Source organism: Thamnophis sirtalis, unplaced genomic scaffold, assembly GCF_051295495.1.
Source record: "Thamnophis sirtalis isolate CommonGarterSnake01/CBP01778 unplaced genomic scaffold, rThaSir2_p1.2 scaffold_5, whole genome shotgun sequence".
NCBI lineage: Eukaryota > Metazoa > Chordata > Lepidosauria > Squamata > Natricidae > Thamnophis > Thamnophis sirtalis.
Genome location: NW_028261385.1, coordinates 9,136,938 through 9,163,870, shown reverse-complemented (window position 1 = coordinate 9,163,870; position 26,933 = coordinate 9,136,938). Strand labels below are relative to the sequence as shown.

Here is a 26,933-nt window from a genome sequence, read left to right as displayed (position 1 = left end):
TGGAAGAAGAAGAAGAAGAAGACATCATACCCCTGTCGTGGTCAGACCATTGCCTACTGAGGCTCGACTTCCGGAGGCCAAACCCCCACTGTAGGGAGGAGGAACCGACCAGGTGGTTCCGCCCCAGGCGTCTTATGGAGCCGTCAAGGTTCCAGACAGAGCTTGGGGTTATTCCTGACACTTTCGCCCACAGTCCGGTGGAGACTCTGGCTGCTGCGTGGCACTCGGCAGCGTCGGAGGCCCTCGACCGGATTGCGCCACTGCGGCTCCTCCGAGGCGGCGGATCCCGGAGACCCCCTTGGTTCACCGAGGAACTCCGGGAGATGAAGCGCCGGAGGAGATGCCTAGAGCACCGTTGGAGGTCCGATAAGTCCGAATTGAACCGGGCAATGGTAACCACCTGCACCAGGGAATACACCAGGGCACTTAGGGCAGCAAAAAGATCGCACATAGCCACCCTGGTAGCATCCGCTGAGTCCCGTCCAGCCGCCCTGTTTAGGATAACCCGCTCCCTGTTGAACAAAAGAGAGGCGGGGGAACCCTTGCAGGGCAGAGCTGAAGAGTATGCCCAATTCTTAGCGGACAAAATTGCTCGGTTTCGGTCGGACTTGGACTCCACCCCCGCAGTTCCAGCCGAGGCGCAGGGGGACCAAGTAGAACAGCTCTGGGTTGAGTTTCAGGACGTTACCCCCGGGGATGTGGACAAGGCCATGAGAGCTGTAAGTACCTCCACCTGCGTCCTGGATCCGTGTCCCTCATGGCTGGTTACTAACTGCAGTGAGGTGACACGAGGCTGGATCCAGGCGGTTGTAACCGCCTCCCTTCAGGAGGGGAACTTCCCCGCCACACTGAAAGCGGCGGTGGTGAGACCCCTCCTGAAGAAACCATCCTTGGATCCAGCTGTTCTTAATAGCTATCGTCCAGTCTCCAACCTTCCCTTTCTGGGGAAGGTTGTTGAGAAGGTGGTGGCCTTCCAGCTCCAACGGTCCTTGGAAGAAGCAAACTACCTAGACCCCTTCCAGTCAGGCTTCAGGCCCGGTTACAGCACAGAAACCGCTTTGGTCGCATTGATGGATGATCTCTGGAGAGCCAGAGATGAAGGACGTTCCTCCATCCTGGTCCTCCTTGACCTCTCAGCGGCTTTCGATACCATCGACCATGGTATCCTTCTGCGACGACTGCGGGAGGTGGGAGTGGGAGGCACCGTGTTACGGTGGTTCTCCTCCTACCTCTCGGACAGGTCACAGTCGGTGTTAGTGGGGGGGCAGAGATCGTCCCCTAGGCCCCTAAATTATGGGGTGCCTCAGGGCTCGGTCTTATCCCCCCTACTATTCAACATCTACATGAAACCGCTGGGAGAGATCATCCGCAGGCACGGGATTAGATACCATCAATATGCGGACGATACTCAATTGTATCTGTCCGCCCCGTGCCAACTCAATGAAGCGGTAGACGTGATGAGCCGGGGCCTTGAGGCCGTTATGGACTGGATGAGGGCTAACGAGCTTGTGCTCAACCCAGAAAAGACCGAGTGGCTGTTGTGTTTTCCTCCCAAAGATTTGGCTACTATTCCACCACTCAGGCTGGGGGGTCAAATTTTATACCCCTCAGAGAGGGTTCGCAACTTGGGAGTCCTCCTGGATCCACAGCTGTCATTTGACCACCACTTAACGGCTGTGACCAGGGGGGCATTCGCCCAGGTTCGCCTGGTGCGCCAGTTGCGACCCTACCTGAATCGGGAGGCTCTCACAACAGTCACTCGGGCCCTTGTGACCTCTAGGCTGGAATACTGCAATGTGCTCTACATGGGGCTGCCCTTGAGGAGCATCCGGCGACTTCAGCTAGTGCAGAATGCAGCCGCGCGAGTGATTGCGGGTGCACCCCGATTCACCCGCATAACACCTATCCTCCGCGAGCTGCGCTGGCTACCTGTTGATCTCCGGATGCGCTTCAAGGTGCTATTAATCACCCATAAAGCCCTACATGGCGGTGGATCTGGATACTTGAGAGACCGCCTTCTGCCAATTACATCCCTGCGACCGATAAGATCCCATAGATTAGGCCTCCTCCGTATCCCATCGGCCAGCCAGTGTCGGCTGGCAACTACAAGGAGGAGGGCCTTCTCAGCAGTAGCCCCGACCCTTTGGAACGAGCTCCCCGTGGAGATTCGTACCCTCTCCACCATCCAAGCCTTCCGCATAGCCTTGAAGAACTGGCTCGCCCGTCAGGCCTGGGGATAGGATAGTTACCCCTCCCGAATGATGAATGTATGTTGCTTGCTATTTTATTACATGTTTCTGTCTTAATGTCTGTATTCCCCCTTCCCAGTTTTGTGTGAGCCGCCCTGAGTCCCCTCAGGGAAAAGGGCGGCCTACAAATACTAATAAAATTCTAAAAAAAAAAAAAAATGTCTGTCTTATTAAATTGGAACTTTAAGGATAGTTTTGCCTTGGACTCTGATTTAATTCTGCATGATACTTGGAACGCTGACACTGAGTTTGGCACCCCTGTCCTAGGCATTCTATACAATGCCAGCATTTCACAGATTGCTAGTAAGAGATGCATAGCAGAAACCAAGCCATCAGTGGTGGGTTCCGGCTGGTACACCCACCCGGTACACCCATACCGGTAGTATTTGGGAGCAGCAGTCACCGTACGGTGGCTCATTTGGCCCACCTGCCCACCCGCGTTCCATACCTGTTTTTAAGGCAACCGGGCCAATTGCGACAAGCAGCTGGGTGTCGCAGGGGCGATGGAGTGCGCATGCGTGCACAGCGCATGTCAGGCTCATACACGAATGGACCACAAGCAGTGAAGGTGAGAGCAACTCGCCACTGCAAACGATCCAGGTCAACGCCCTTGCGGTATTCACACTTATGTGAAGCTTCTTCCTTTAGTGGTTCCTCCTCCCCCTGCACACACACACACACCCACCAAAGGACACACACAGAGCAAGGGGTATATGGTGGGTATCATCTTACCATAGACACTTGAGCACCGGACCAAGAGTTGTTGGGCAAAGAGGCGGTTGGTTCGATCAGCGTGGTAGGGAAGAAAGAATTATAATGGCCGGTGGCCCCAAGAAACAGACTCAGAGCCAAGTTGAAAGGCAGCGTGAAAACCGGAAGGTCCCATTTGCTGAAGAGCGAAGCTAAAGCGCTGGTAAAGATGGGGCTGAAAAAGAAGAATAGGAATGATTGGAGAAAGAGTGCAGTCATTTTTGTTATAGTCTTTGCCAATATCATTTTTAAAATCAGGACAAAGGATAGAAATATTACCAGATCTCTCATTTCTCATTTACTTACACACACACACACACACACACACAGAGAGAGACACACAGACACACAGACACACAGACACACACTAGTGGTGAGTTCCAGATCCCGTTGCAACCAGTACGCTGCGACGGGGCCGGACGCCCACCTCGGCCACCCACACTGCGCACACGACCGCCCTGCGATGCCCCAACTGCTTGATGAGGTCGCACAGGTGTCGTATGCTGTGCGTATGTGTGCAATTGGCCCGTTTCCCTAAAAAATAGGTAAGGAATGTGGGCGGGCAGATGGTCCCACTGAAACACCATTCTGGTACGGTGGCCACTGTTCCCAGCTGCCACTGGTATGCCCCGTACTGGGCCGTACCGCCCAGAACCCACCACTGACACCACTGACACACACACACACACTGAGTGGTGTGGCGGCCTAGAGGTGGAGCTCTTGCCTCACAATCAGGAGTTCAATCCTAGGTAGAGGCAGATATTTGTCTCTCTGAGCACGATGAGAATATATCTCTGAATATAACTCTGCATTGGCAACAGGAAGGGCATCTGGCCAGTAAACACTCAGCTCCATTCAGATGCCCAGACTCCATCCTGCAAGGGATTATGGGGTCATTAAATGAAGATGAGGATATATAGACTCACCAGGTCATGGACATGAGAACAACAGGAAGTAGGAGCCACCAGTAATATTCCCCCTTGTCTGAGAAAACAGCCATCAACATCCCTACCAGGACACCGTTGTAGCCATGAAGTCCGGCAGCAATTGCCGATCTAGGTAGCAAGCATGGAGAGAAGTTACTTTGCAAATGTACCGTATTTTCCGGACTATAAGACGCACCGGAGTATAAGACGGATGATGATTTTGAAGAGGTAAATAAAAAAAAAGTTTTTGCGCTCTGCAGGCCTCCCAAAACCCTGAGCCCACATCGTTTTTTTGCAAAAGAAAATTTGCATGCATAGGCTTTGGGAGGCTTGTAGAATGCTCCTGGGGGCTGGGGGAGTCAAAAATGAGCAAAAATGGGGCATTTTTTGCTTGTTTTTGCCCTCCCCAGCCCCCAAGAGCACTCTACAAGCCTCCCAAAGCCTATGCACGTCCATTTTTGCAAAGGAGGGGGCAGGTTTTGATAGGCCAAAAATGCTGTATTCAGTGCATAAGATGCACCCAGATTTTCACCCTCTTTTTTTGGGGAAAAGGTCCATCTTATACTCTGAAAAATACGGTAGGATGCAGACACACCAAGGTGGACATTCTTGAACATCACCTAAACTCATGCAGATCTACCATTTGGAATGTGCATATCTTCAAAGTCAAGCAATTTTTTAAAAAATGAACACCAATTTTGTGGGTGCCTGTAGAAATTGAGCAAATAAATACATGTTATGTCCTCCAGGCATCCAAAAATTTCAGTAAATCTCTCTGTCTAAAATTAAAAATGGTCGTCTTAATGGCTTAAAAAAGAAGTGGATACATCACAGTATTTTTCCTAGTTTGATAACTATATTTGAGCTTAGCTGACTCCCTTTTTAATGTAACCTTATATTGGAAAGTCTGGTCAAAGATCATAATAAAAATATTAGATTTGATTTGGTTGCATGAATGTTGCTACTGGTTTATTTATTTATTAGAATTTGTCAAACAAAAATGAGAACAAGAATAAAAACAGAGTGGCAGGGACGATAGGCACGTAATTGCACTTATGCACGCCCCCTCTACTGACCACTTAAGTATGAAGTAAGATCCATGGAAGCCAACTTGTGACTGAAACTGTGAAAATTTGTGGCTGAAACAACTGAATCAGGTAGAACATTCCAAACTTTGACAACTCTATTACAGGAATCATATTTTTTACAGTCAAGTTTAGAACGATTTACATTGAGTTTAAAATGGTTGTTTCTGCATGTGTTATTGCGATTAAAACAAAAAAACGTCGTTGACAGGTAAAACATGACTACGTATAATTTTGTTTGCAATTCCTAAGTCAGACCGCAGCAACACAGTTCTAAGTTAGGAGAAATGTCGGAGAAATCCAGTGGCTAATTTCATCTGAGCATTGGAAGAGGAGGAGAATTTTTTTTTCATAACTGTTATTAATAATATGTATTTATAACATCCCATAGATCCATCTTATCTTACAACGGTCCTACTTCTTCTTCCCTCCCTCCCTCTTTCCTTCCCTCGTTTCTTCTCTCCTACTCCCCTTCCTTCCTTCCCTCCCTCCTTCCCCTTCCCTCCTTCTCTCCTTCCCTCCTTCCTTCCCTCCTTCCTTCCCCCCTTCCTTCTCTCCTACATTCCCTCCTTCCTTCCCTCCTTTCTTCTCTCCTTCCTTCCCCCCTTCCTTCTCTCCTACATTCCCTCCTTCCTTCCCTCCTTCCTTCCCCCCTTCCTTCCCTCCTACATTCCCTCCTTCCTTCCCTCCTTTCTTCTCTCCTTCTCTTCTTCCTGAGGAGGAGAAAATTAGAGGACAGCCTACCTCTCTTGGCTTAGAATAACTGCAGTTAAAGTTGAGACGATCACTCCAGTGCAACACATGAGTGTCAGCCAACGACTCTGCACCAGGAATCCAATAAGCAGGATGAGGCCACTGAGTGGATTGTTGACAAACATCACTTGAGAAACACCCCGCAGAAGCCAATCAACAAATTGGAGGGCCACAGGCTTATCTGAAAGAGAAAAGCATTTGACAATGTATGATGGGATGTGATATGATGGTACAATGTGAGTCATATATAGGATAGATGTTCCTGTGGAAAGGAATATAGAGATGACCTTGATGGAGGGAGGGAGGGAGGGAGGGATGGAGGGAGGGAGGAAGAGCAAAGGAGGGAGGGTAACTCCTGCCACCAAACCGGTGGTGAAGAAAATAGGATACCCTTACTGAGTTACACCATCACAACTGCAGGGTAAAATGTCCTTGACTGTCTTAAGAGGAATGTTATTTAGACTATATATAAGAGCCGAGGTGGCGCAGTGGTTAGGGTGCAGTACTGCAGGCCACTTCAGCTGACTGTTATCTGCAGTTCAGCGGTTCTAATCTCACCGGCTCAAGGTTGACTCAGCCTTCCATCCTTTTGAGGTGGGTAAAATGAGGATCCAGATTGTTGGGGGCAAAAGGCTGACTCTGTAAACCGCTTACAGAGAGCTGTAAAGGCACTATGAAGCGGTATTTAAGTCCAAGTGCTATTGCTATTATCTCAGAGAAGAAAGCAGGAACTTTCTTACTACTTACTACTTTTAGTGCTGTTTAGTTAATGGTGCTTTTAGTAGCACCATTAATACTGCAATTTCTAACAGCCAGGTAGCTTATCGGTTCTGTTGAATTTTTGATGAACAATATAGTTCCTTAGACCAGCTGAGGAATTCTGTGAGTTGAAGTCCACACATCTTAAAAGTTACAAAGGTTGAGCAACCCTCCCTTAGACAATTGATTGCTGTCATTTTACTATGGTGTCCGTAAAGAAACATTCGTTTTCTAGGTTAAGTCACTAGGCTAGAAACCAGGAGACAGTGAGTTCTAGTCTCACTATAGGCATGAAAGCCAGCCGGGTGATTCTGGGCCATTCACCAGGAGACAGTGAATTCTAGTCCTACCTAAGCCATGAAAGCTGGCTGGGTGACTCTGGGCCAATCACCAGTAGACAGGGAATTCTAGTCCTAGAATTCTAGTCCTAGAACTGGCTAGGGCCAGTCACCAAGGAGACAGTGAAAGCCCTATGAAGCGGTATATAAGTCTAACTGCTATTGCTATTGCTATCTCCCATATAATCCCCCCTCCCATTTCCCCACAGCATGAAATGTGGCCGGCCCAATGCAAAAGATGGCTTCCAGGCCTGACAGCTGACTGGGGAAATTCTGGGAGTCGAAGTCCTTCAAAGATGCTAAGGTTTGGGAAACCCTGAGATAATGGTCAAAGGTCTACCTGTATAGGGCATGGAAGCTCTGATTCATTTTCTTTTTATTATACTTTCTTTTCTACTGAGTTATCTTTGACCTGGAAACTATGAGACAGCACAACAAGTGGTGTGTTTGTTTTTGTGCTAGGCAAAATAAACATTTAGCAATTCATACAAAGTGCAATTTCAGTTGCTTACTCGTAGCCCAGGGTTCAGAAATCTCTGCCTGGATGGCTTATAAAAGTGATAATCGCCATAAAGGGCAAGGATACTATATGGTAATAAAATGCTTCCTTTGGGGAAAAAAATAGCAGCAATAACACACAGACATGATAGCAGCCTTCCAATATTTGAGGGGCTGCCACAGAGCAGAGGAGGGTCAAACTATTATCCAAAGCACCTGAAGGCCAGACAAGGAATAATGGATGGAAACTGACCAAGGAGAGATTCAACCTAGAAATAAGGAGAGATTTTCGGACAGTGAGAACAATCAACCCATGGAGCAGAAGTTGCCTTCGGAAGTTGTGGAGGCTTCATCCCTTGAGACTTTCAAGAAGAGATTGGATTGCTATTTGTCAGAAATGGTATAGGGTCTCCTGCTTGAGTGGGGGGTTGGACTAGATGACCTATAAAGTCCCTTCCAACTCTGTTAATCTGTTAAACCTGGTTAAAGTGCTTGTACAAATATGACGATCTCATTTCGAATGTCGGACTGCCCAATATATTGACCAGTTCATTTCAGCTTTGGAAACTGGGAATATTTGGCTAGTTTATGATTCAAAATACGGTGCTTCTTTAGAACATTTATCTAGTTTAATGAAAAGAAGAGTTAGGGGTGCCATGACGGCAGTCTTCCAATAGTTGAGGGGCTTCCACAAAGAAAGGGTCAACATTTTTTTATCAAAGCACCAGAAGGCAGGAGAAAAACCAATGAATGGAAACAAAGAGAGAAGCAACGTAGAACTAAGGAGAAACTTCCTAACAGTTAGAACAATTAATCAGCGGAACTGCTTGTCTCCAGAAGTTGTGAATGCTCCAACACTGGAAGTTTTTAAGAAGAGATTGGACAGGCATTTGTCTGGAACGATATGGTCTCCTGCTTGAGTAGGGGGTTGGACCAGAAGACCTCCAAGGTCCCTTCCAACTCTGTTATTCTGTTAAAATGGTTTGATGTATGAGCAGATTGTGTAAACGCCGCCAATGAGGATGCAATGTCAAAATACAGACAGCAGTAACTTGCCCTGCCTTCCACAATTCCACAACAGGGTTTTGTTTCTGTTGTTCGGAAGTTTATGAACTGGGACGGTTGCCAAATGTGTATATCTCTGGCAACATCTGGTGTGGCTCCTACTGCCAATAACGCTGTAAAATATGACACACATTTATTATTCTCTGCAAAAACATCACGCAATTGGGAAGTTGATTGAGAGGCTCAGTGCATGCAGAAGATACAAAACAGCTAATTTATGTTGCTCGCATGGAAGTTGGCAGATGGCCTGAACATCTCTAGGCCAGCTTGTGTTGGGATTGTGGCACACCCCTCCGAGTGTATAATTTAACATCAGAGTGGCAGGCAGGCAAGGGGAATGCATGATGTGGGATGGGGCTTTGGAGGGGGAAAGAGATGGCTGAGAGAGGGAGACTGAGAATAAATAACTTGTGATGTGCTTATTATGTAAAATAAGGGTGAGCCTAAAGCTTATTGAAGGATGAGCAATGACAGCTTTGGCTGGTGGGGAGAGAGGGGGGAGTAGGGAGAGAGAGAGAGGGAGGGAAGGACTGAGGAAAGGAAAGAAGAAATGAAGGAGGAAAGAAAGGATAGAGTGAAAGGAAAGAAAGGAAAAAAGGAAGGAAGGGAGAAAAGAAAAAAGGAAGGAAGGATGGAAAAGGCAGGAAAGGATAGAAAAAAGAAGGAGGGAAGGAAAGAGGAAAGAAAGGAAAATGAAAGGAAAGAAAGGAAAAAAGGAAGGAAGGGAGAAAGAAAAGAAATGGAAGAAAGGAAGGAGGACAGGAGGAAAGAAAGGAAACAGAGAAAGGAAAGAAAGAAAAAGGAAAGAAGAAAGGAAAGAATAAAAAGGGAAAAAGAAGAAAGAAAAAGGAAGGAAAAAAGGAAAAGACAGGAAAGGATGGAAAAAAGAAAGAATGAAAGAAGGAAGGAGGAAAGAAAGGAAAATGAAAGTAAAGAAAGGAAGGAAGGAAGAAAAGAAATGGAAGAAAGGAAGAAGGAAGGGAGGAAAGGAAGGAAACAAAAAGAAGGGAAAAAGGAAGGAAAAAAGAAAGGAGAGGAAAAGGAAAGGAAAAAAGGAGGAAAAGGAAAAAAGAAGAAAGAAGAAGGAAGGGACAGAAGGAAGGAAAAGGAAGGAAAGAAGGAGGAAAGAAAGGAAAGAAAGGAAAAAAGGAAGGTAGGAAGAAAAGGAAGAAAGGAAAAAAAGAAGGAAAGAAAGAGGAAGGAAACAAAAGGAAAAAGGAAAGGAGGAGGAAAAGTGAAAAAGGAAGGAAGGAAAGAAGGAACCAGTTTTTCAGGAAATCTTTTGTACAGTGTTTCTCTACCTTAGCATCTCTAAGATGTGTGCATGTCAACTCCCAGATTTGGGCTGGCTGGGGAATTCTGGGAGTTGAAGTCCACACCTCTTAAACTTGCCCGCATGCTCTCTTGATAACTCTGGGAGTTGAAGTCCAGAGGGCTTAAACTTGCTGAGGTGGAGAAACATTTGCTCTGGAATGATGATAACCAAGGCATTCAATAACCTCGCACCTACACCTGTGCTTCCATCGGGCCTTATAGAGGTAGCAGAAACGAGGCCTACCTTTTAGCCACTCTCCAAACACCTTCATATCTCCTCCGACACAGCTCAGGGCTCTCAACATTTTCTGGCAACATTCGCCTGTTGTCTTTTGCGTTTTGTCACATTTTTCACCAGCGGCGTCGATCTCCATTGTGAATTTTGGATCCTGCACGAACAAAAGCATCAAAGCATCTGACTGATTGTGTTCTCGTTAACTTCCTTTTGGCCAACAATGAGTACTGGCTTTCCATGGGAGTGTGAGAAGCAACTCAGAGCAAAACAACTATGGAATCTGCAAGTGTTAGATATTTTCAAGAATAGTATACGACGGTGTTTCTGCCTTCTGTAAGATTTCCATACCGACTAGGGGATTCTGGAGGTTGACGTCCACATCACCTATAATTCAGTGGTGGGTTTCAAAAAAATGTTGGAACCTCTTCTGTAGGGGTGGCCTGCTTTCCGGGTCCACTGGTGGAACCTCTTCTAACCGGTTCGGTAGATTTGACGAACCGGTTCTACCGAACTGGTGCGAACCGGTAGGAACCCACCTTTGCTATAATTCCAAGTTTGAGAAAAACCACACTAACATCTTCAGAAGTCTTTACAACTGCAGTCTTCTTACTTGGCCACTTTAAGACTTCAATTCCCAGAATTCCTCAGCCAGCCATGCTGGCTGGGGAATTCTGGATGTTGCGGTCCATAAATCTTAAAGTGGCCAAATTTGGAGACCCCCCCTCCCCTACATTAGATTAGTATTTCTTAACCTCAGCAATTTGAAGATATGTGTCAACCATCCCACTCAGTCACCTAGCAAAGAAGCTTAGTCATGAGCTCATGAAGCTTGGGTAGATGAGCTGTAGCCATGACAATGTGTGGGCTTCAACTTCCCAAATTCTGGAAGTTGGGGTTCATGCATCTTCATATTGCCAAGGTTGAGGAACACTGAATAGAATAGAATAAGACTTGGAAGGGACCTTGGAGGTCTTCTAGTCCAACACCCTGCTTAGGCAGGAAAACCAACATCACTTTCAGACAAATGGTTACCCAACATCTTAAAAACTTCCAGTGTTGGAGCATTCACAACTTCTGGAGGGAAGTTGTTCCACTGATTAATTGTTCTGCCAGGAAATTTCTCCTTAGTTCTAAGTTGCTTCACTCCTTGATTAGTTTCCACCCACTGCTTCTTGTCCTGCCCTCAGCTGCTTTGGAGAATAGCTTGACTCCTACTTCTTTGTGGCACCTCCTGAGATATTGGAACAGTGCTATCATGTCTCCTCTAGTCCTTTTTTTCATAAGACTAGCCATGCCCAGTTCCTGCAACTGTTCTTCATATGTTTTAGTCTCCAGTCCCCTAATCATCTTTGTTGGTCTTCTTTGCGCTCTTTCTAGCATCTCAACATCTTTTTTATATTGTGGCGACCAAAACTGGATGCAGTATTCCAAGTGTGGCTTTACCAAGGCCTTATAAAGTGGTATTAACACTTCACGTGATCTTGATTCTGTCCCTCTGTTTACGCAGCCTAGAACTGTGTTGGCTTTTGGGGAAGCTGCTGCCCACTGCTCGCTCATATTTAAATGGTTGTAGGACTCCAAGATCCCTCTCACAGTTACTACTATTGAGCAAGGTACCACATATACTGTACCTGTGCATTTCGTTTTTCTTGCCTAAATGTAGAACCTTACTTTTTTCACCATTGAATTTCATTTTGTTAGATAGTGCCCAATGTTCAAGTTGGTCAAAATCTTTCTGTATCTTAAACCTATCTTCTGGAGTGTTGGCTATTCCTGCCATCTTGGTATCATCTGCAAATCTGATGAGTTGCCCATTTATCCCCTCATCTAAATCATTAATGAAGATGTGAAGAGTACTGGAGCTAAAACAGAGGCTTGGGGTACCCCACTGCATACTTCCCTCCATGTAGATGCAGTTCCATTGAGGACTACACGTTGAGTGCGGTTGGTCAGCCAGTTACGAATCCATCTGGTGGTGATTCTGTCTAACCCACACTTTTCTACTTTATCTAGTAATAGGTTATGGGCTACTTTATCAAAGTTCTAAGTTGCTTCTCTTCTTGATTAGTTTCCACCCATTGCTTCTTGTCCTACCCTTGCCAAATGTGGCCTTACCAAGGCATTATAAAGTTGTATTAACACTTCACGTGATCTTGATTCTCTCCCTCTGTTTATGTAGCCTAGAACTGTGTTGGCTTTTTTGGCAGCTGCTGCACACGGCTGGCTCCTATTTAAATGGTTGTCCACTAAGACTCCAAGATCCCTCTCACAGTTACTACTATTGACTACATACACTGTACCTGTGCATCTTGGTTTTCTTCCCTAAATGTAGAACCTTACTCTTTTCACCATTGAATTTCATTTTGTTAGATATCGCCCCATGTTCAAGTCTGTCAATATTCGTCTGTATCTTGTGATCTAACTGTGTTAGATCCACGCAATCAACCTGAGCATTGAAGACAAAGTGTGGATGGATGCCTACCTGGGCTTCCAGCCTCTTCAACAATGGCATACTTTGACAAGAGTCTTGGGCACCTGCTGAGCATTGCTGGTGCTTACATCCAGAGTCATAAGACCTGCATCCCTCTGGTGATAGCTGAACTGGGACTAGGAGAGAGGAAGGGCTGAAGGGATTTCCATCCATCTTTGCTATCGTGGCACGTATGCTAAAGGGCAGAGAGAAGGAAGTCAAGGACAGACTCTCTGCCCTGAGTTTATGATTTTATAGACTCTGGATCAAATGCTCCTAATGATTTTATTTCGTTTTATGACCAGGTTGGGAAAAACAGCTCAACTCTTGGAGGCATGTCAGTCAACCCTCAAGGAGCTTTCTCATCCTGACTTTGGGCACGACATACCAAAACAGTTTTCATATCTTTCAAGTTAGACTTTAGAGCCGGATGAAAGCCGAGCGAGGCAAAGGTGAATAAAATTCTCGAAGCTGGGAAGTGGTTGTCGTGCATTTATTGACTAACACACCTGCTAAAGTGTCTCTCTACGTGTCTACCCAGGCCATCGCCTTATTTTTCATTTTTATAGTAGTATAGCCTTTATGGTCATTGCACATCATCATGTATACAATGAAATTGTTTTTATCATCATGATCTTCAGCTGCTCACCCTTCCATTAAATTCAAGAGAACCAACCTAGAACTAAGGAGAAATTTCCTGACAGTGAGAACAATCAATCGGTGGAACAAGTTGCCTCCAGAAGACTCTAGAGCAGTGTTTCTCAACCTTGGTGACTTTAAGTCCTGTGGACTTCAACTCCTAGAATTCCCCAGCCAGCTATGCTGGCTGGGGGATTCTGGGAGTTGAAGTCCACAGGACTTAAAGTCGCCAAGGTTGAGAAACACTGCTCTAGAGGTTTTAAAGAAGAGATTGGACAACCATTTGTCTGGGGTGGTACAAGTTTTCCTGCTTGAGTAGGAGGAGGTTGGACTAGAGGACCTCCAAGGTCCCTTCCAACTCTATTATTCTATTATTAAAATTAAGAAAAGATACTGGGACCCATTTCCAGACCCATTTAAGGATAAGAGAGGTCCTAAGTTGGGAATCTGCAGCAAGAAAGAAAACCAGATCAACAGCTCCGAGTGAAGTAGAAATGAAGGGAAATTATCTTGATAAAGATATATTTATCAATATTTACAAAAGGGGCTGAAATTTATTTTAAGTATAGCAGGTCCAGATAATATTCAGAAGCAGCTCAGTCAAACCCCTTCCTAATTCACAGCAGTATAAGGAAGTGTACTTGAGGAAAATATAGTTGCTTGCTGGGAGCCAAAAATGACTTGAAGAGAACACCAACAATCGAATAAGGGCAAGGAGCTACAATACAATCAGAGTAACAGAATAGCAGAGTGGGAAGGGATCTTGGAGGTCTTCTAGTCCAACCACCTGTTCAAGCAGGTGACCAAATACCATTTTGAGGCGAGTGGCTTTCCAATCTCTTCTTAAAATCTCCAGTGATGGACCACCCACAACTTCTCGAGATGTTATTGGTTATTGTAGACTATCTCAGTAAAAGTAGTTTTAGCCTTGTGTAGTTGGGACCAGCGGTGGATTTCAAATTTTGTTACCATTGGTTTGCCGCGTGCCCGCCCACTCCCTTCCATTCATGTGCCTGGCCGGCTGTGCATGCATTTGCTCACGTGTGGGCCCTCTGTGCATGCGCCTGGCTCCAGAAATGTGTCTAAATAGAAAGGCCTTGAGCCAGGGCAGGTGGGCAGGCCCACCCATAATTTCTGGTACCGGTTCGAGTGAACTGTCTAAACCAGCTGAATACCATCTCTGGTTGGGACCCCACACACCCATTTTATGGTCTGTTTCGAAGTATCTCTAGCAGGACTTCCAGATTTTGAAACAGTTTTGTTCCCTATGCCGTCCATCTGGACAACTCGCAAGATTCATTTTCCTCACCCTGTATATAAAGTAAAGGTAAGGCTTCCCTTCACACATATGTGCTAGTTGTTCCCGACTCTAGGGGGCGGTGCTCATCTTCGTTTCAAAGCCGTCGAGCCAGCGCTGTCTGAAGACGTCTCCGTGGTCATGTGGCCGGCATGACTAAATACCAAAGGCGCACGGAACGCTGTTGCCTTCCCACCAAAGGTGGTCCCTATTTTTCTACTTGCATTTTTTCACATGCTTTCGAACTGCTAGTTGGCAGAAGCTGGGACAAGTAACGAGAGATCACTCCATTATGCGGAACTAGGGATTCAAACCGCTGAACTGATGAACTTACTGATTCACAAGCTCAGCATCTTAGCCACTGAGCCATTGCATCACCCTGTACATGTATACATCCAAATTAGACTGTGTTGTTTCTCTGTGTCATATAACATATGTGGGTATCTGCATAATTTTGCATTTATTTATGTATTTATTTTGTCATGGTTATGCAGTGTATTGGAGGTGGTGACCCTTTCAGAGCTGTATGCAACGAAATTTCATTTTAATGCATGTTGATTAGTGTACATTCGAAGGGACAACAAAGTTATTCTAAGTTCTAAGATTTTATGGCCGATCTACGTAATGGGAATGACAGGAGCTGAAATATAGCTAAAACATGTTTAAACCAGGACCAGCCACTGTAGTTCTCCATATAAAATATCACTTTATACAATAGCAGAGTTGGAAGGGACCTTGGAGGTCTTCTAGTCCAACACCCTGCCTAGGCAGGAAACCCTATACTATTCCAGACTATCCAACATCTTCTTAAAGACTTCCAGTGTTGGGGCATTCACAACTTCTGGAGGCAACTTCTGTTCCACTGATTAATTGTTCTAACTGTCAGGAAGTTTCTCCTCAATTCTAAGCTGCTTCTTTCCTTGATTAGTTTCCACCCATTGCTTCTTGTTCTGCCCTCAGGTGCTTTGGAGAATAGCTTGACTCCCTCTTCTTTGTGGCAGCCCCTGAGATATTGCAACACTGCTATCATGTCTCCCCTGGTCCTTCTTTTCATTAAACTAGACATACCCAGTTCCTGCAACTGTTCTTCATATGTTTTAGCCTCCAGTCCCCTAATCATCTTTGTTGCTCTTCTCTGCACTCTTTCTAGAGTCTCCACATCTTCTCTACATCGTGGCGGCCAAAACTGAATGCCGTATTCCAAGTGTGGCCTTACCAAGGCATTATAAAGTGGCATTAACACTTCACGTGATCTTGATTCTATCCCTCTGTTTATGCAGCCTAGAACTGTGCTGGCTTTTTTGGCAGCTGCTGCACACAGCTGGCTCCTATTTAAATGGTTGTCCACTTACCTTTCTATCCTTGAAACCAACCTTGCATCCATCTCATCTATCCCTTGCCTTTTTGTTCTTTTTATACAGCTACTCCTTGACTTGCAACCAGAAGTGATATTCAGCCGGTTCAGACCGGTGCATTGGAACCGGTAGTGGAAATCGTAGGTAGGCCGGCCCACCCGCCTCGGCTCTATGCCGTCCCATTTAGGCACGCTTTCAAGCCAAAGTGCATGCATGGAAGGCCGAGCACACGCACGGACATACACACGCTCACATTTGTGAACCAGTAGGGAAAGAAAGTTGATACCACCCCTGCTTACAACAGTTCATTTAGTGACCATTCGAAGTTACAACAGCACTGAAAAAAGTAACCTCTGACCGTTTTTCACACTCACGGCCGTTGCAGCATCCCTCATGGTCACGTGATCAAAATTCAGATGCTTGGCAACTGGCTCATACTTATGACGGTTGCAGTGTCATGTGATCCCCTTTTGTGACTTCTGACAAGCAAATTCGATGGGGGAAGCCGGATTCACTTTTCAGCCGTTGTGACTAACTTAACAACTGCAGTGATTCGCTTAACAGCCGTGGCAAAAAAGGTCGTGAAATGGGACAAAACTCACTTAACAAATGCTTCACTCAACCAGAGAGATTTTGAGCTCAACTGTGGGTCATGTGAAGGACTTATGACTTATTTTTGAGGAATTCATCCTATCCACTGGTGGGTTTCACATTTCGTTACCACTGAGTCATCAAGCGCTCGCTTCACACATGTGCTTTTGCCCGCACATGCCTTCCACGCATGTGCCCAGCCTCAAAAATGTGTCTAAATAGGATGGCATAGAGCAGTGTTTCTCAACCTTGGCAACTTGAAGATGTCCGGACTTCAACTCCCAGAATTCCCCAGCCAGCGAATGCTGGCTGGGGAATTCTGGGAGTTGAAGTCCGGACATCTTCAAGTTGCCAAGGTTGAGAAACACTGGCATAGAGCCAGGGTGGGTACAATTTCTGCTGCTGGCTTGGGTGAATCAGCCTGAACCGGCTGAATACCATTTCTGATCATATCCATCCAACTATGAAGTTCTGCTTTTCTCCTTGAGTCATCCATTTTACCTCATATTTTCATTTTGTGAGCTTGTCGTCTTTTATTCGCGCCACATGACCAAACCACGTCAATTTACCTCTTTCATACGGCGCCAGTGGTGGGATTCAGCCAGTTCGCATCTATTCGGGAGAACCGGTTGGTAACTTTCTAAGCAGTTCGGAAAACCGGTTTTGGGAAGAAATCTTTTGTTTTTCCCCACTTTCCAGGGCTAATCCTGTAAGGAAGGCAGGAAGGAAACATTCTGGTGTTGTTTCTAGCCTAATCTTTATTGCCCTGCTTACAGAAACTGCCTCTCCAGTTAACCTTATTACCGTCGTAACAACTAAGGCGAAGTGCCCATCAGCCTGAGTGACATTGACTTGGCCATGCCCACATGATCACATGACCACCGAGCCATGCCTACCCAGCTGGTTATTAGGGCAGAGAACTGGTTGGTAAATTATTTGAATCCCACCACTATACGGCACACTCATTTTTGTGTTCACAATCCATTCACCCCTCATTTGTTGCTGATCCTATCCCTTCTTTCATTACACATATTTCTTGAGAGGCCTCTAGCAGGCTGAAAATGCAGGCCTCTCCACGGAATTTTATTATTCTGCTGCCGTTCCAAAAATTGCCCGTACTCAAAGCATCCGTGGAATTCGGATTCCTGAATACGCTGATGTGATTTCTTATTTTTTATGAACCTGTCAAGCTTGAATCTTTGGAACAGAGTTTATCGTAAAAGTTTGTACAAACAATTTTTATGCTGTTTCTTCAAATAAGCCCAGTTTAGAGTTTTGTTTGAAATCTTGTCAAACCTGCAGATTTTTTTTTTTATCAACAGTTTTGTCTCCAAACAATGCCCTTCTGCACGTCCCTGTTTCGAATCTGTGCATATTTTTTAAGTGGCCATTTGAATTACAAGATTAAGAAAAACAGCAATGAAAAACCCCCCTTTGTGTATCGATTCGAAGATGTAAAAATTACATGTTTTATTCAAGATAGGAAATGCTCTTGTTTCCCCTTAGAAAGATTGCACGCATAGAATAGCAGACCCTGGATTATAATTTTATAATTATACATTTCGACAAATACCTTGATGTGTGCCAGGCACAATGACATACGCATATTTGGAATACCATGGATGTTAGATAATATGCGCAGATCATGAACTTGACTAGTTTATTTGCTAATTTATGAAGCAAACTTTGCTAGTTTACAGAGCCAATTTTGGATAAGAGAGATAATTCATAAATCGGTGGAGGGGTGGAAGGTGAAGAGACATCTATGAAATGGAATTCTCTTTGTATTCATATTATGAATATAAGAGCCAAGGTGGTGCAGTGGTTACAGGGCAGCATTGCAGGCCACTTCAGCTGACTGCTAGTTGCAGTTTGGCAGTTCAAATCTCACCGGCTCAAGGTTGGACTCAGCCTTCCATCCTTTTGAGGTGGGTAAAATGAGGATCCAGATTGTTGGGGGCAAAAGGCTGACTCTGTAAACCGCTTACAGAGAGCTGTAAAGGCACTATGAAGCGGTATTTCAGTCCAAGTGCTATTGCTATTATCTCAGAGAAGAAAGCAGGAACTTTCTTACTACTTACTACTTTTAGTGCTGTTTAGTTAATGGTGCTTTTAGAAGCACCATTAACACTGCAATTTCTAACAGCCAGGTAGCTTATCGGTTCTGTTGAATTTTTGATGAACAATATAGTCCCTTACACCAGCTGAGGAATTCTGTGAGTTGAAGTCCACACATCTTAAAAGTTACAAAGGTTGAAACCCTCCCTTAGAGAATTAATTGCTGTCATTTTACTACGGTGTCAGTAAAGAAACATTCATTTTCTAGGTTAAGCCATTAGGCTAGAAACCAGGAGACAGTGAGTTCTAGTCTCACTATAGGCATGAAAGCCAGCCGGGTGATTCTGGGCCATTCACCAGGAGACAGTGAATTCTAGTCCTACCTAAACCATGAAAGCTGGCTGGGTGACTTTGGGCCAATCACCAGTAGACAGGGAATTCTAGTCCTACATTAGGCAAAAAAGCTGGCTAGGGCCAGTCACCAAGGAGACAGTGTGACTTCTAGTTCCACTTTTGGCATGAAAGCCAGCCGAGTTATTTTGGGCCAGTCACCCGGAGACAGTGAATTCTAGTCCTTCCTAAGGCATGAAAGCTAGCTCCTTAGGGACAAAAGTCAACAAGGTAATCAGGGGTGGAATTCAGCCGGTTTGGATTGGTTCGGATGAACCGGATGCTAATTTTACATCTGGTTTGCCGAACTGGTAGTTGCAAGGACTGACTGGCCCCTCCCCTCCCAGGAGTCTCCACGTAGATGCTCCCATGGATGCTCCATGCTCCCATTTTCGCCTTCCCGGAGGCTCGAGGAAAGTCTCCAGGGCCTGGGGAGGGTGAAAACACCCCCCTCCCACCGTGGGACAGGAGGCTGAGTGGGCTATGCCCACCATAGTCATGGCTGCCCCAGCAACACAGAAGTGAACGGGTTGCTAATTTCTTTCAATCCCACCCCTGAAGGCAACTTTGGATCAGTCCTTCTTTCTCAGCCCAATTCACCTCTCAAATTTATTGTGGGGAAAATAGGAGGAGAAAGGAATATTCGGTAGGTCCTCTGCCTTGAGTTATCGAAATCAGTGTTTTTCAACCACTGTGCCACGGCACACTAGTGTGCCGTGACATAGTGTAAGGTGTGCCGTGGGAAAAACACCTGCTGGGTGTTTTTGCCTCGGGACATCTCTGTGTCCCGAAAGTTGTTTTCGGGACACAGGGATGCCTCTATTAAGCCCCTGCGGCCCCGCGTTTACTTTAAAAACGCGGGGACCGCCGGGAGGTAGCGCACGCAGGGACGTCACTGACGTCCCATGCGTGCGCCCATAGCAACAATCGCGGAGGACCGGAGCAGCGAGGAGAACGCGCGCTGTCAACTTGGTAAGTGTTACCAGCGGCGCGTCTCCTTCGGTGTTCCGAGCACCGAAGTGGGGCAGTACACAGGCATACAGCCTTCAAGAGAATTACTTTATATATAGTCAATATAGGTACAGAGTTAAATTTTTTAAACATTTTCTAATGATGGTGTGCCTCGTGATTTTTTTCATGAAAAAAGTGTGCCTTTGCACAAAAAAGGTTGAAAAACACTGATCGAAATAATCAAGATGGGATATTAATACATCAATAAAGAATAACGCTAATGGCCCTCTCCATTTCCCTGTGTTAGATGCAGCCTCTGGCTGACCCTCCTTAAAATATTGTAGATAGAGAATGTCTTCTGGCTGTTATTCTCTCTATTTTTTGCATTGCTGTAGTTTTAAGCCGGACCTCCCAATTTTTGCTGCCGTCCCTGATTTATTGTGTTTAGGTGCAAAACATTCTGTGGATTCCAAAGTTTGCAACATCATTCTAACACAAGGCATGAACTTGTGTTTTTTTAAATTTTCCCTCTCGGTCTCAGTTTCCCCCAATGTTTCCTAGAAATCAGCCCCCCCCTCCCCGTTTAAAATCATCCTCCCTTATTTCCTGGATGGAGGTGGATTTTAAAGCAAGGGCACCAGCATTCTTCCCAATTTCTGAAACTGCGTGGCCACATTTTATTTCAATTGGTTTTAGTTATTTATGCTCCTGTTTTTTCAAACTTTTTTCGTGCAGCAAAGTTGCTCTCTGTACAACTCCATTTTTTCATCAGAAGAATTATTACTGCAATTGTTCTGCTTTCAGTCAGGTCTTCATCTCATTTCTGGCCCTGAGATCTTTTCTTTTCTTTTCTTTTTCTTTCCTTCCTTCCTTCCTTCCTTCCTTCCTTCCTTCCTTCCTTCCTTCCTTCCTTCCTTCCTTCCTTCCTTCCTGGAAGAGTCATTATGAAACAAAATCCTTCTCTAAAGGAACCTGTGGACAATCTGCCTCTTTCTTTCTTTCTTTCTTTCTTTCTTTCTTTCTTTCTTTCTTTCTTTCTTTCTTTCTTCCTTCCTTCCTTCCTTCCTTCCTTCCTTCTTTCTTTCTTTCTTTCTTTCTTTCTTTCTTTCTTTCTTTCTTTCTTTCTTTCATTCTTTCTTCTGCTGACTGCCAGCTGCCTGCAATTTGGCAGTTTGAATCTCAGCAGGCTCGAGCTTGATTCAGCCTTCCATCCTTCCAAGGTGGGTAAAATGAGAACCCAGATTGTTGAGGGCCTTATTACTTTCCTCACTTTGCACGCCTACCAGAGGTGGGTTGGTTCCGGTTCGGCCTGGTTCGGCTGAACTGGTAGTGGTGATTTGGCCTGGGTCGCAGAACTGGCAGCGGCCCAGGATGGCCACGCCCCTGAACTGGTTCCCCGGTCTCTTCTGCCATTGCCAGCATGTTTCTGCGCATGCGCAGAACAATTTAAAGTCAACTGCACATGTGCGAGCAAGGCTCGGCGCGTGTAAAGTGAACCAGTACCAACCAGTACAGGAACCCACCCCGACCCCTACCAGTTGTTGGAGGGGAAGCTGTTGCACACCAATCCCTTGCCATAGAGTTCTCCTTTGCCTGTCATGTTTTCTCTTGCAAAACTCTATGGTTCTGTTAGCACATTGGTTCATAAACTCTGCTAGAAACCCAACAGCATTATAGAATAGAACAAGAGAGTGGGAAGGGACCTTGGAGGTCTTCTAGTCCAACCCCCTGCTTAGGCAGGAAATCCTACAAAATTTCAGACAAATGGTTATCTAACATCTTAAAACCTTTCTCCTTAGTTCTAAGTTGCTTCTGTTCTAGATTAGTTTCCACCCATTGCTTCTTGTCCTACCCTCAGGTGCTTTGGAGAATAGCTTGTCTCCCTCTTCTTTGTGGCAGCCTCTGAGATATTGGACGACTGCTATCATGTCTCCCCTGGTTCTTCTTTTCATTAAACTAGACATACCCAGTTCCTGCAACCGTTCTTCATATGTTTTAGTCTCCAGTCCCCTAATCATCTTTGTTGCTCTTCTCTGCACTCTTTCTAGAGTCTCCACATCTTTTCTACATCGTGGCGACCAAAACTGGATGCAGTATTCTAAGTGTGGCCTTACCACGGCATTATAAAGTGGTATTAACACTTCATGTGATCTTGATTCTATCCCTCTGTTTATCAGCCTAGAAGTATGTTAACTTTTTTCTTGTTATGCTAGATGATAAAATGGTTATGTTTAGTTAGCATTTGGGTGGCTTAACGCTTTATGCAAACTCAGTCCGTTTGATGATTTATGGTCCAATATACTATGTCAATCCAGGAAATGGATTAATTTAGTAACAAGATTAGCCATGTCGCAATCCTGCAAACCTTCTCTCTCTCTTTGCCAAGTAACTGATTTAATAGCTGGAATGTTGGTATGTGCAGCACAGACTGAACTGTGAACGCTCCACAATGAGTTGGGCGGCGTAGACATTTAATAAGTAAATAAATAAATAAACTCAGATGGAACTCCCTGCTACAAGATATAGACATACAGTTCTTGGCTTATACAGTACATGCCTTTAAAAAAAGCTGCTTGGTAAGAATTAGGAAAGTGATAAAAGGAACACCTTACTTTATTATTTTTCTTTATTTTCATCATCATCATCATCATCATCATCATCATCATCATCATCATATTATTATTATCTCTTTTTTAACTGAACATGCAAAAATGCATCACAAATACCATTGACTGGTGCTAATGGTTGATACGGGTTGCTGCCAGCGTCCCAGGTATCAACCAAGGAGCTTCTTAAAATATAAGATGTTCTGAGTAGTGCAGTTTTTTGCAGTTCCGCTGGTGTTATTGTAGGAAGCTGCAATTTGTTGATGTATCTTGTAAAATTCTTGGACATGGTGCCAAGTGCCAAATGGCAATGGGTATCACTGTTACATGTTTCATCCATAGCCGTGTACTATTATTATTATTACTATTGTTGTTGTTGTTGTTGTTGTTGTTTAATCTTTGGTGAGATTCACAGCCTTTGGGGCTGGTTGGTAGCTCAACAGCTCGAGTCCTAACCGAGGACCCAGAAACTGTTAAGGTAACATCGGAGGATATAAGCTGTTCCAAGTAGGTTGGTTTTTTGTGGAATCAAAATGTTCAAGTCCAATAAATTTAGAATTTCCAAATAGCGAGGTAGCCCTTTAGGTATTGCTCCAAGGGGGCTCCAATTATTATTATTATACAATTGTATCACAGTGGCCAGTTGTTTCGCCGGATTTGGCATTGGTTACTAGTCGGGCCCCACCCAGGGGCCTAGGACGTCGTAACGTATTTTCGTAATATGCGTGCAGATCCAAGCAGTGCGGCTTTTTGCATTTGACTGATGGTGATTTTGTCAATTTTTAACTGTTTTAAATGTAATTCCAGTGCTTTTGGAATAGCACCCAGTGGGCCAATTACCACTGGAATTATCACTGCTGGTTTGTGCCATAGTCGTTGAATTTCGATTTTTAAGTCCTGGTATCTTGCGATTTTTTCATGTTCCTTCTCAGCGACCCTGCTATCACCTGGTATTGCAATGTCTATGATTGTAACCTTGTTTTTCTCAACCAGTGTGATGTCTGGTGTATTATGCGCCAGTATTTTGTCCATTTGTATATGGAAATCCCACAAGATCTTGACCATCTGATTTTCGGTGACTTTTTCAGGCTGATGTTCCCACCAGTTTGTTGCTGTTTTAATATTATAATTTTTGCACAAGTTCCAATGGATCATTTGTGCTACTGAATTGTGCCGCAATTTATAATCAGTCTGCGCGATTTTTTTACAGCAGCTGAGTATGTGATCAACAGTTTCATCAGCTTCTTTGCAAAGTCTGCATTTGGCATTATTATTATTATTATTATTATCATCATCATCATCATCATCATCATCATCATCATCATCATCATCATCATCCTTATCCTTATCCTTATCCTTATCCTTATCCTTATTATTATTATTATTATTATTATTATTAATTCATTAAACATGAAATTCAGTCAATTGAACGTTCAAAAATGTTATCACAAATACCATTGACTGGTGTTAATGGTTGATATAGGATTGAGATGATGATGATGATGATGATACTTTATTCATTAAACATTACTGCACTATATACAGTTACTACATTGGTACTATATGCAGGCACTATATCAACCCAAATTTCCATGCAAATCCTGGAAGTTAAATGTGTTGTGCACCATTTTATGACTTTTTGCCCCAGTTGTTAAGTGAATCGCTCTAGTTGTTAAATGAAACAGGCAGTCCTTAAGCGAATCTGGCTTCCCCTCTCAAGTTTGGGAGCCAGCTGGGAAGGTTACGAAGAGTGGATCACATGATCCCAGGGCAGTGCAATTGTCATACATGACCACGGGAATGCGGCGAGAGTCATAAGAGTGAAAACTGGTCATATGTCTCTTTTTCCAGTGCTGTTGTAGCTTTGTATAGTCACTAAACAAATACGTAGTTGTAAGTCAAGAAGTACCTGTAGAACTTTATGCTCAGAACAGCTTGCCTGTCAGAAGTGGTGGGAGCTTCATCACTGGAAGCTTTCAAGAAGAGACTGGACTGCCATCTGTCAAAAATGATGTCGGGTCTACTTGGGCGGGGGTGGGTGGGGTTGGACTAGATGACCTACAAGGTCCCTTCCAACTCTGTTAATCTGTTTCTGTATCTGTATCCATAGTTGATGCCTCCTGCTAGGTAACCTAATATATCAGTGGTTTTCAATCTTGCTGACTTTAAGACGGGTGGACTTCAACTCCCAGAATTCCCCAGCCATTTGGCTGGGGAATTCTGGGAGTTGAAGTCCACCCGTCTTAAAGTCAGCAAGGTTGAAAAACATTTATCTAAAGCTATTAGTTGCATTCCCCCCTTGTGTTGGCCTGTCTTTAAAGAAAATGGCACCCCTTATGATCTAATTCCACTTCAGAAAATTGGAGGATACAATTCGACTTCCTTGCAAAATGTTTGGTTTAATGAAGAGTCTGAATTGGGCACAGTTGCCATGGACAAGCTCCTTAGTGTTTATCTGCAGCCATTTACGCCTCAGAAATGCTAATTTTCTCACAAGCAGCTCTTTATTAGGTTGTCCTGTATTCCTTTCGTACACACGGAGCACTTCTCCTCAGCAACGCATCCCTTAAGAGGCACAACAGGACTACATTTTCATCCCATTGAACAAATACTTAAGTTACAGGAACTGGGCATGGCTAGTCTAGTGATGAGAAGGACCAGGGGAGACATGATAGCAGTCTTCCAATATTTGAGGGGCTGCCACAGAGAGGAGGGGAATCAAGCTATTTTCTAAGGCACCTGGAGGCTAAACAAAGAATAATGGATGGAAACTGACCAAGGAGAGATTCAACCTAGAAATAAGGAGGAACTTTCTGACAATGAGAACAATCAACCTGGTGGAACAGAAGTTGCCTTCAGAAGTTGTGGGAGCTTCATCACTGGAGGCTTTCAAGGCGAGATTGAACTGCCACTTGTCAGAAAAGGTGTAGGGTCTCCTGCTCGGGTGGACGGTTGGACTAGATGACCTACAAGGTCCCTTCCAACTCTTTTCATCTGTAATAAAACCTCAGGGTGGCTGCAGGTGCATGCATGATTTCAAAAGCGCCCCAACACAACAGAAATCATGGGATAATAATTACACATTAGCCCGGATCCTTCACTTACAATATATCCCTGATTTTAACCCAAAGAGGGTCTCCATTTAACCTCTTGAGAGAGCGCTTCCCCTCCTCTTTATAAACTCCACCATTCTTTCAATGCCCTCGGCTGAGGACGAAACACGAATTTGACAAAGCTGTAAACATTTCAGTTTTCGGCAGCTTCTCCTGACTCTTATCACTTTGTACCAGTTGCCTGTTCTGGTCCCATGAATGGAGCCCCCACCAAAAAAATTTAGATAGGCAGAACAACACCCAGCAGTCCCCCTTGAATCCAACAACCAAAACGAAGAAACCCACAAAAATGCCAAACCATGATGGAGTCCTCTCTCCAGATTCTGGTACCAAGCACCCTTTCCCAAATCCCATTTTGTTTCTCTGCTTTTAAATTTATTGATATTTTTTTTTGCAATTTTCTAGTAAGTGTGAGGGAGTGGAGGTAAAGAAACTGTTAGCTCAAAGCAGCTGGGACTTCAAGGGCAGCTGCAGAATTTAAACCTCAAGCTGCATTAAAGTAAGAGTGAACATCTTCTTACCTGGGTTGCGAAACTTTGGATGCCTCTGCCAAGTTTATTGCCTAAGGAGGGTGTGCAGGGACAGTGATAGCAAAAGAGCACTGTTTCACTTTATATACTCTGCACAAAATCCCTGAGTAGGGAAGTCCTCCTCCTCCTCCTCCCCCTCCCCTCCTCCTCCTTCTCACATGCAGTGTGGAAATTTTGCCTGATGTGGGCTTTTTAACCAAGCTATGCCTGCAAAAACCCTACTCACCTCTTTCTCACCTCACCCCCCCTCCCTTCCTGCACTTTGCCTCCCCTGCAAAACACCAACACCAACGGGTGGGGGCCTGGCCATTCTCCAACGGCTTTTGCAAGTCTTATTTGTTGAAAGTTCCAGGACTCAAAATTGATTAACTGGGGATCAGATCAAGCCTATAGAAAAAAGAAATGCCTGAAAGGAGATGGTGCTGATTAGCAATGCCCTTGCACAGATGGACGAGAGATCCGAGCACACCCCCCCCCAGATGGGCCGTTTGTTGCATTTGTAAGCGCTCTTTTCCGTGGCAGTTCAAGAGGGATATAAATAGCAACTTAGACTTATATGCAGCTTCACAGTGCTTTACTGCCCTCTCTGAGTGGTTTACAGAATCAATGAATTGCCTGGGCCCTCATTTTACTGACCTGGGATGGATGGAAGGCCGAGTCAACCTTGAGCCAGGATTGAACTCCTGGCTGTGGGCAGAATTTGCTTGCAATACTGCATTGGGGCCCAGGGCACCAGGGCTCACCACCACGAGATGATAAACATATGATATGTAGACAGATAGACAGACTGATAGATGAGACACAGAGAGAGAGAGAGAGACAGAAGAGAGAGAGAAAGAGATGGAGAAAGAGAGAGAGATGATAGATGATGATAGATAGATAGATAAATAGATAGATAGACGAGAGACCGACAGAGATGATAGAAGATAGATGATAGATGTTCAATGTTTGATGATCGATG

General features: G+C 44.8%; 1 protein-coding gene across 1 annotated transcript in view; it reads right to left on the bottom strand.

Moving 5' to 3' along the window:
• Positions 1-26,046, bottom strand: part of SLC14A1 (solute carrier family 14 member 1 (Kidd blood group)) — a 39,592-nt gene extending 13,546 nt beyond the window's left edge. Inside the window, exons 1-5 of the mRNA XM_087715278.1 lie at positions 25,964-26,046; positions 9,982-10,126; positions 5,755-5,944; positions 3,926-4,054; positions 2,982-3,174 (exon numbers count right to left, since the gene is read on the bottom strand). Coding sequence (XP_087571404.1) covers positions 2,982-3,174; positions 3,926-4,054; positions 5,755-5,944; positions 9,982-10,111 — 642 coding nt within the window. The 5' untranslated portion in view covers positions 10,112-10,126; positions 25,964-26,046. The remainder of the gene's footprint in view (positions 1-2,981; positions 3,175-3,925; positions 4,055-5,754; positions 5,945-9,981; positions 10,127-25,963) is intronic.
• Positions 26,047-26,933: the final 887 nt, after the last annotated feature.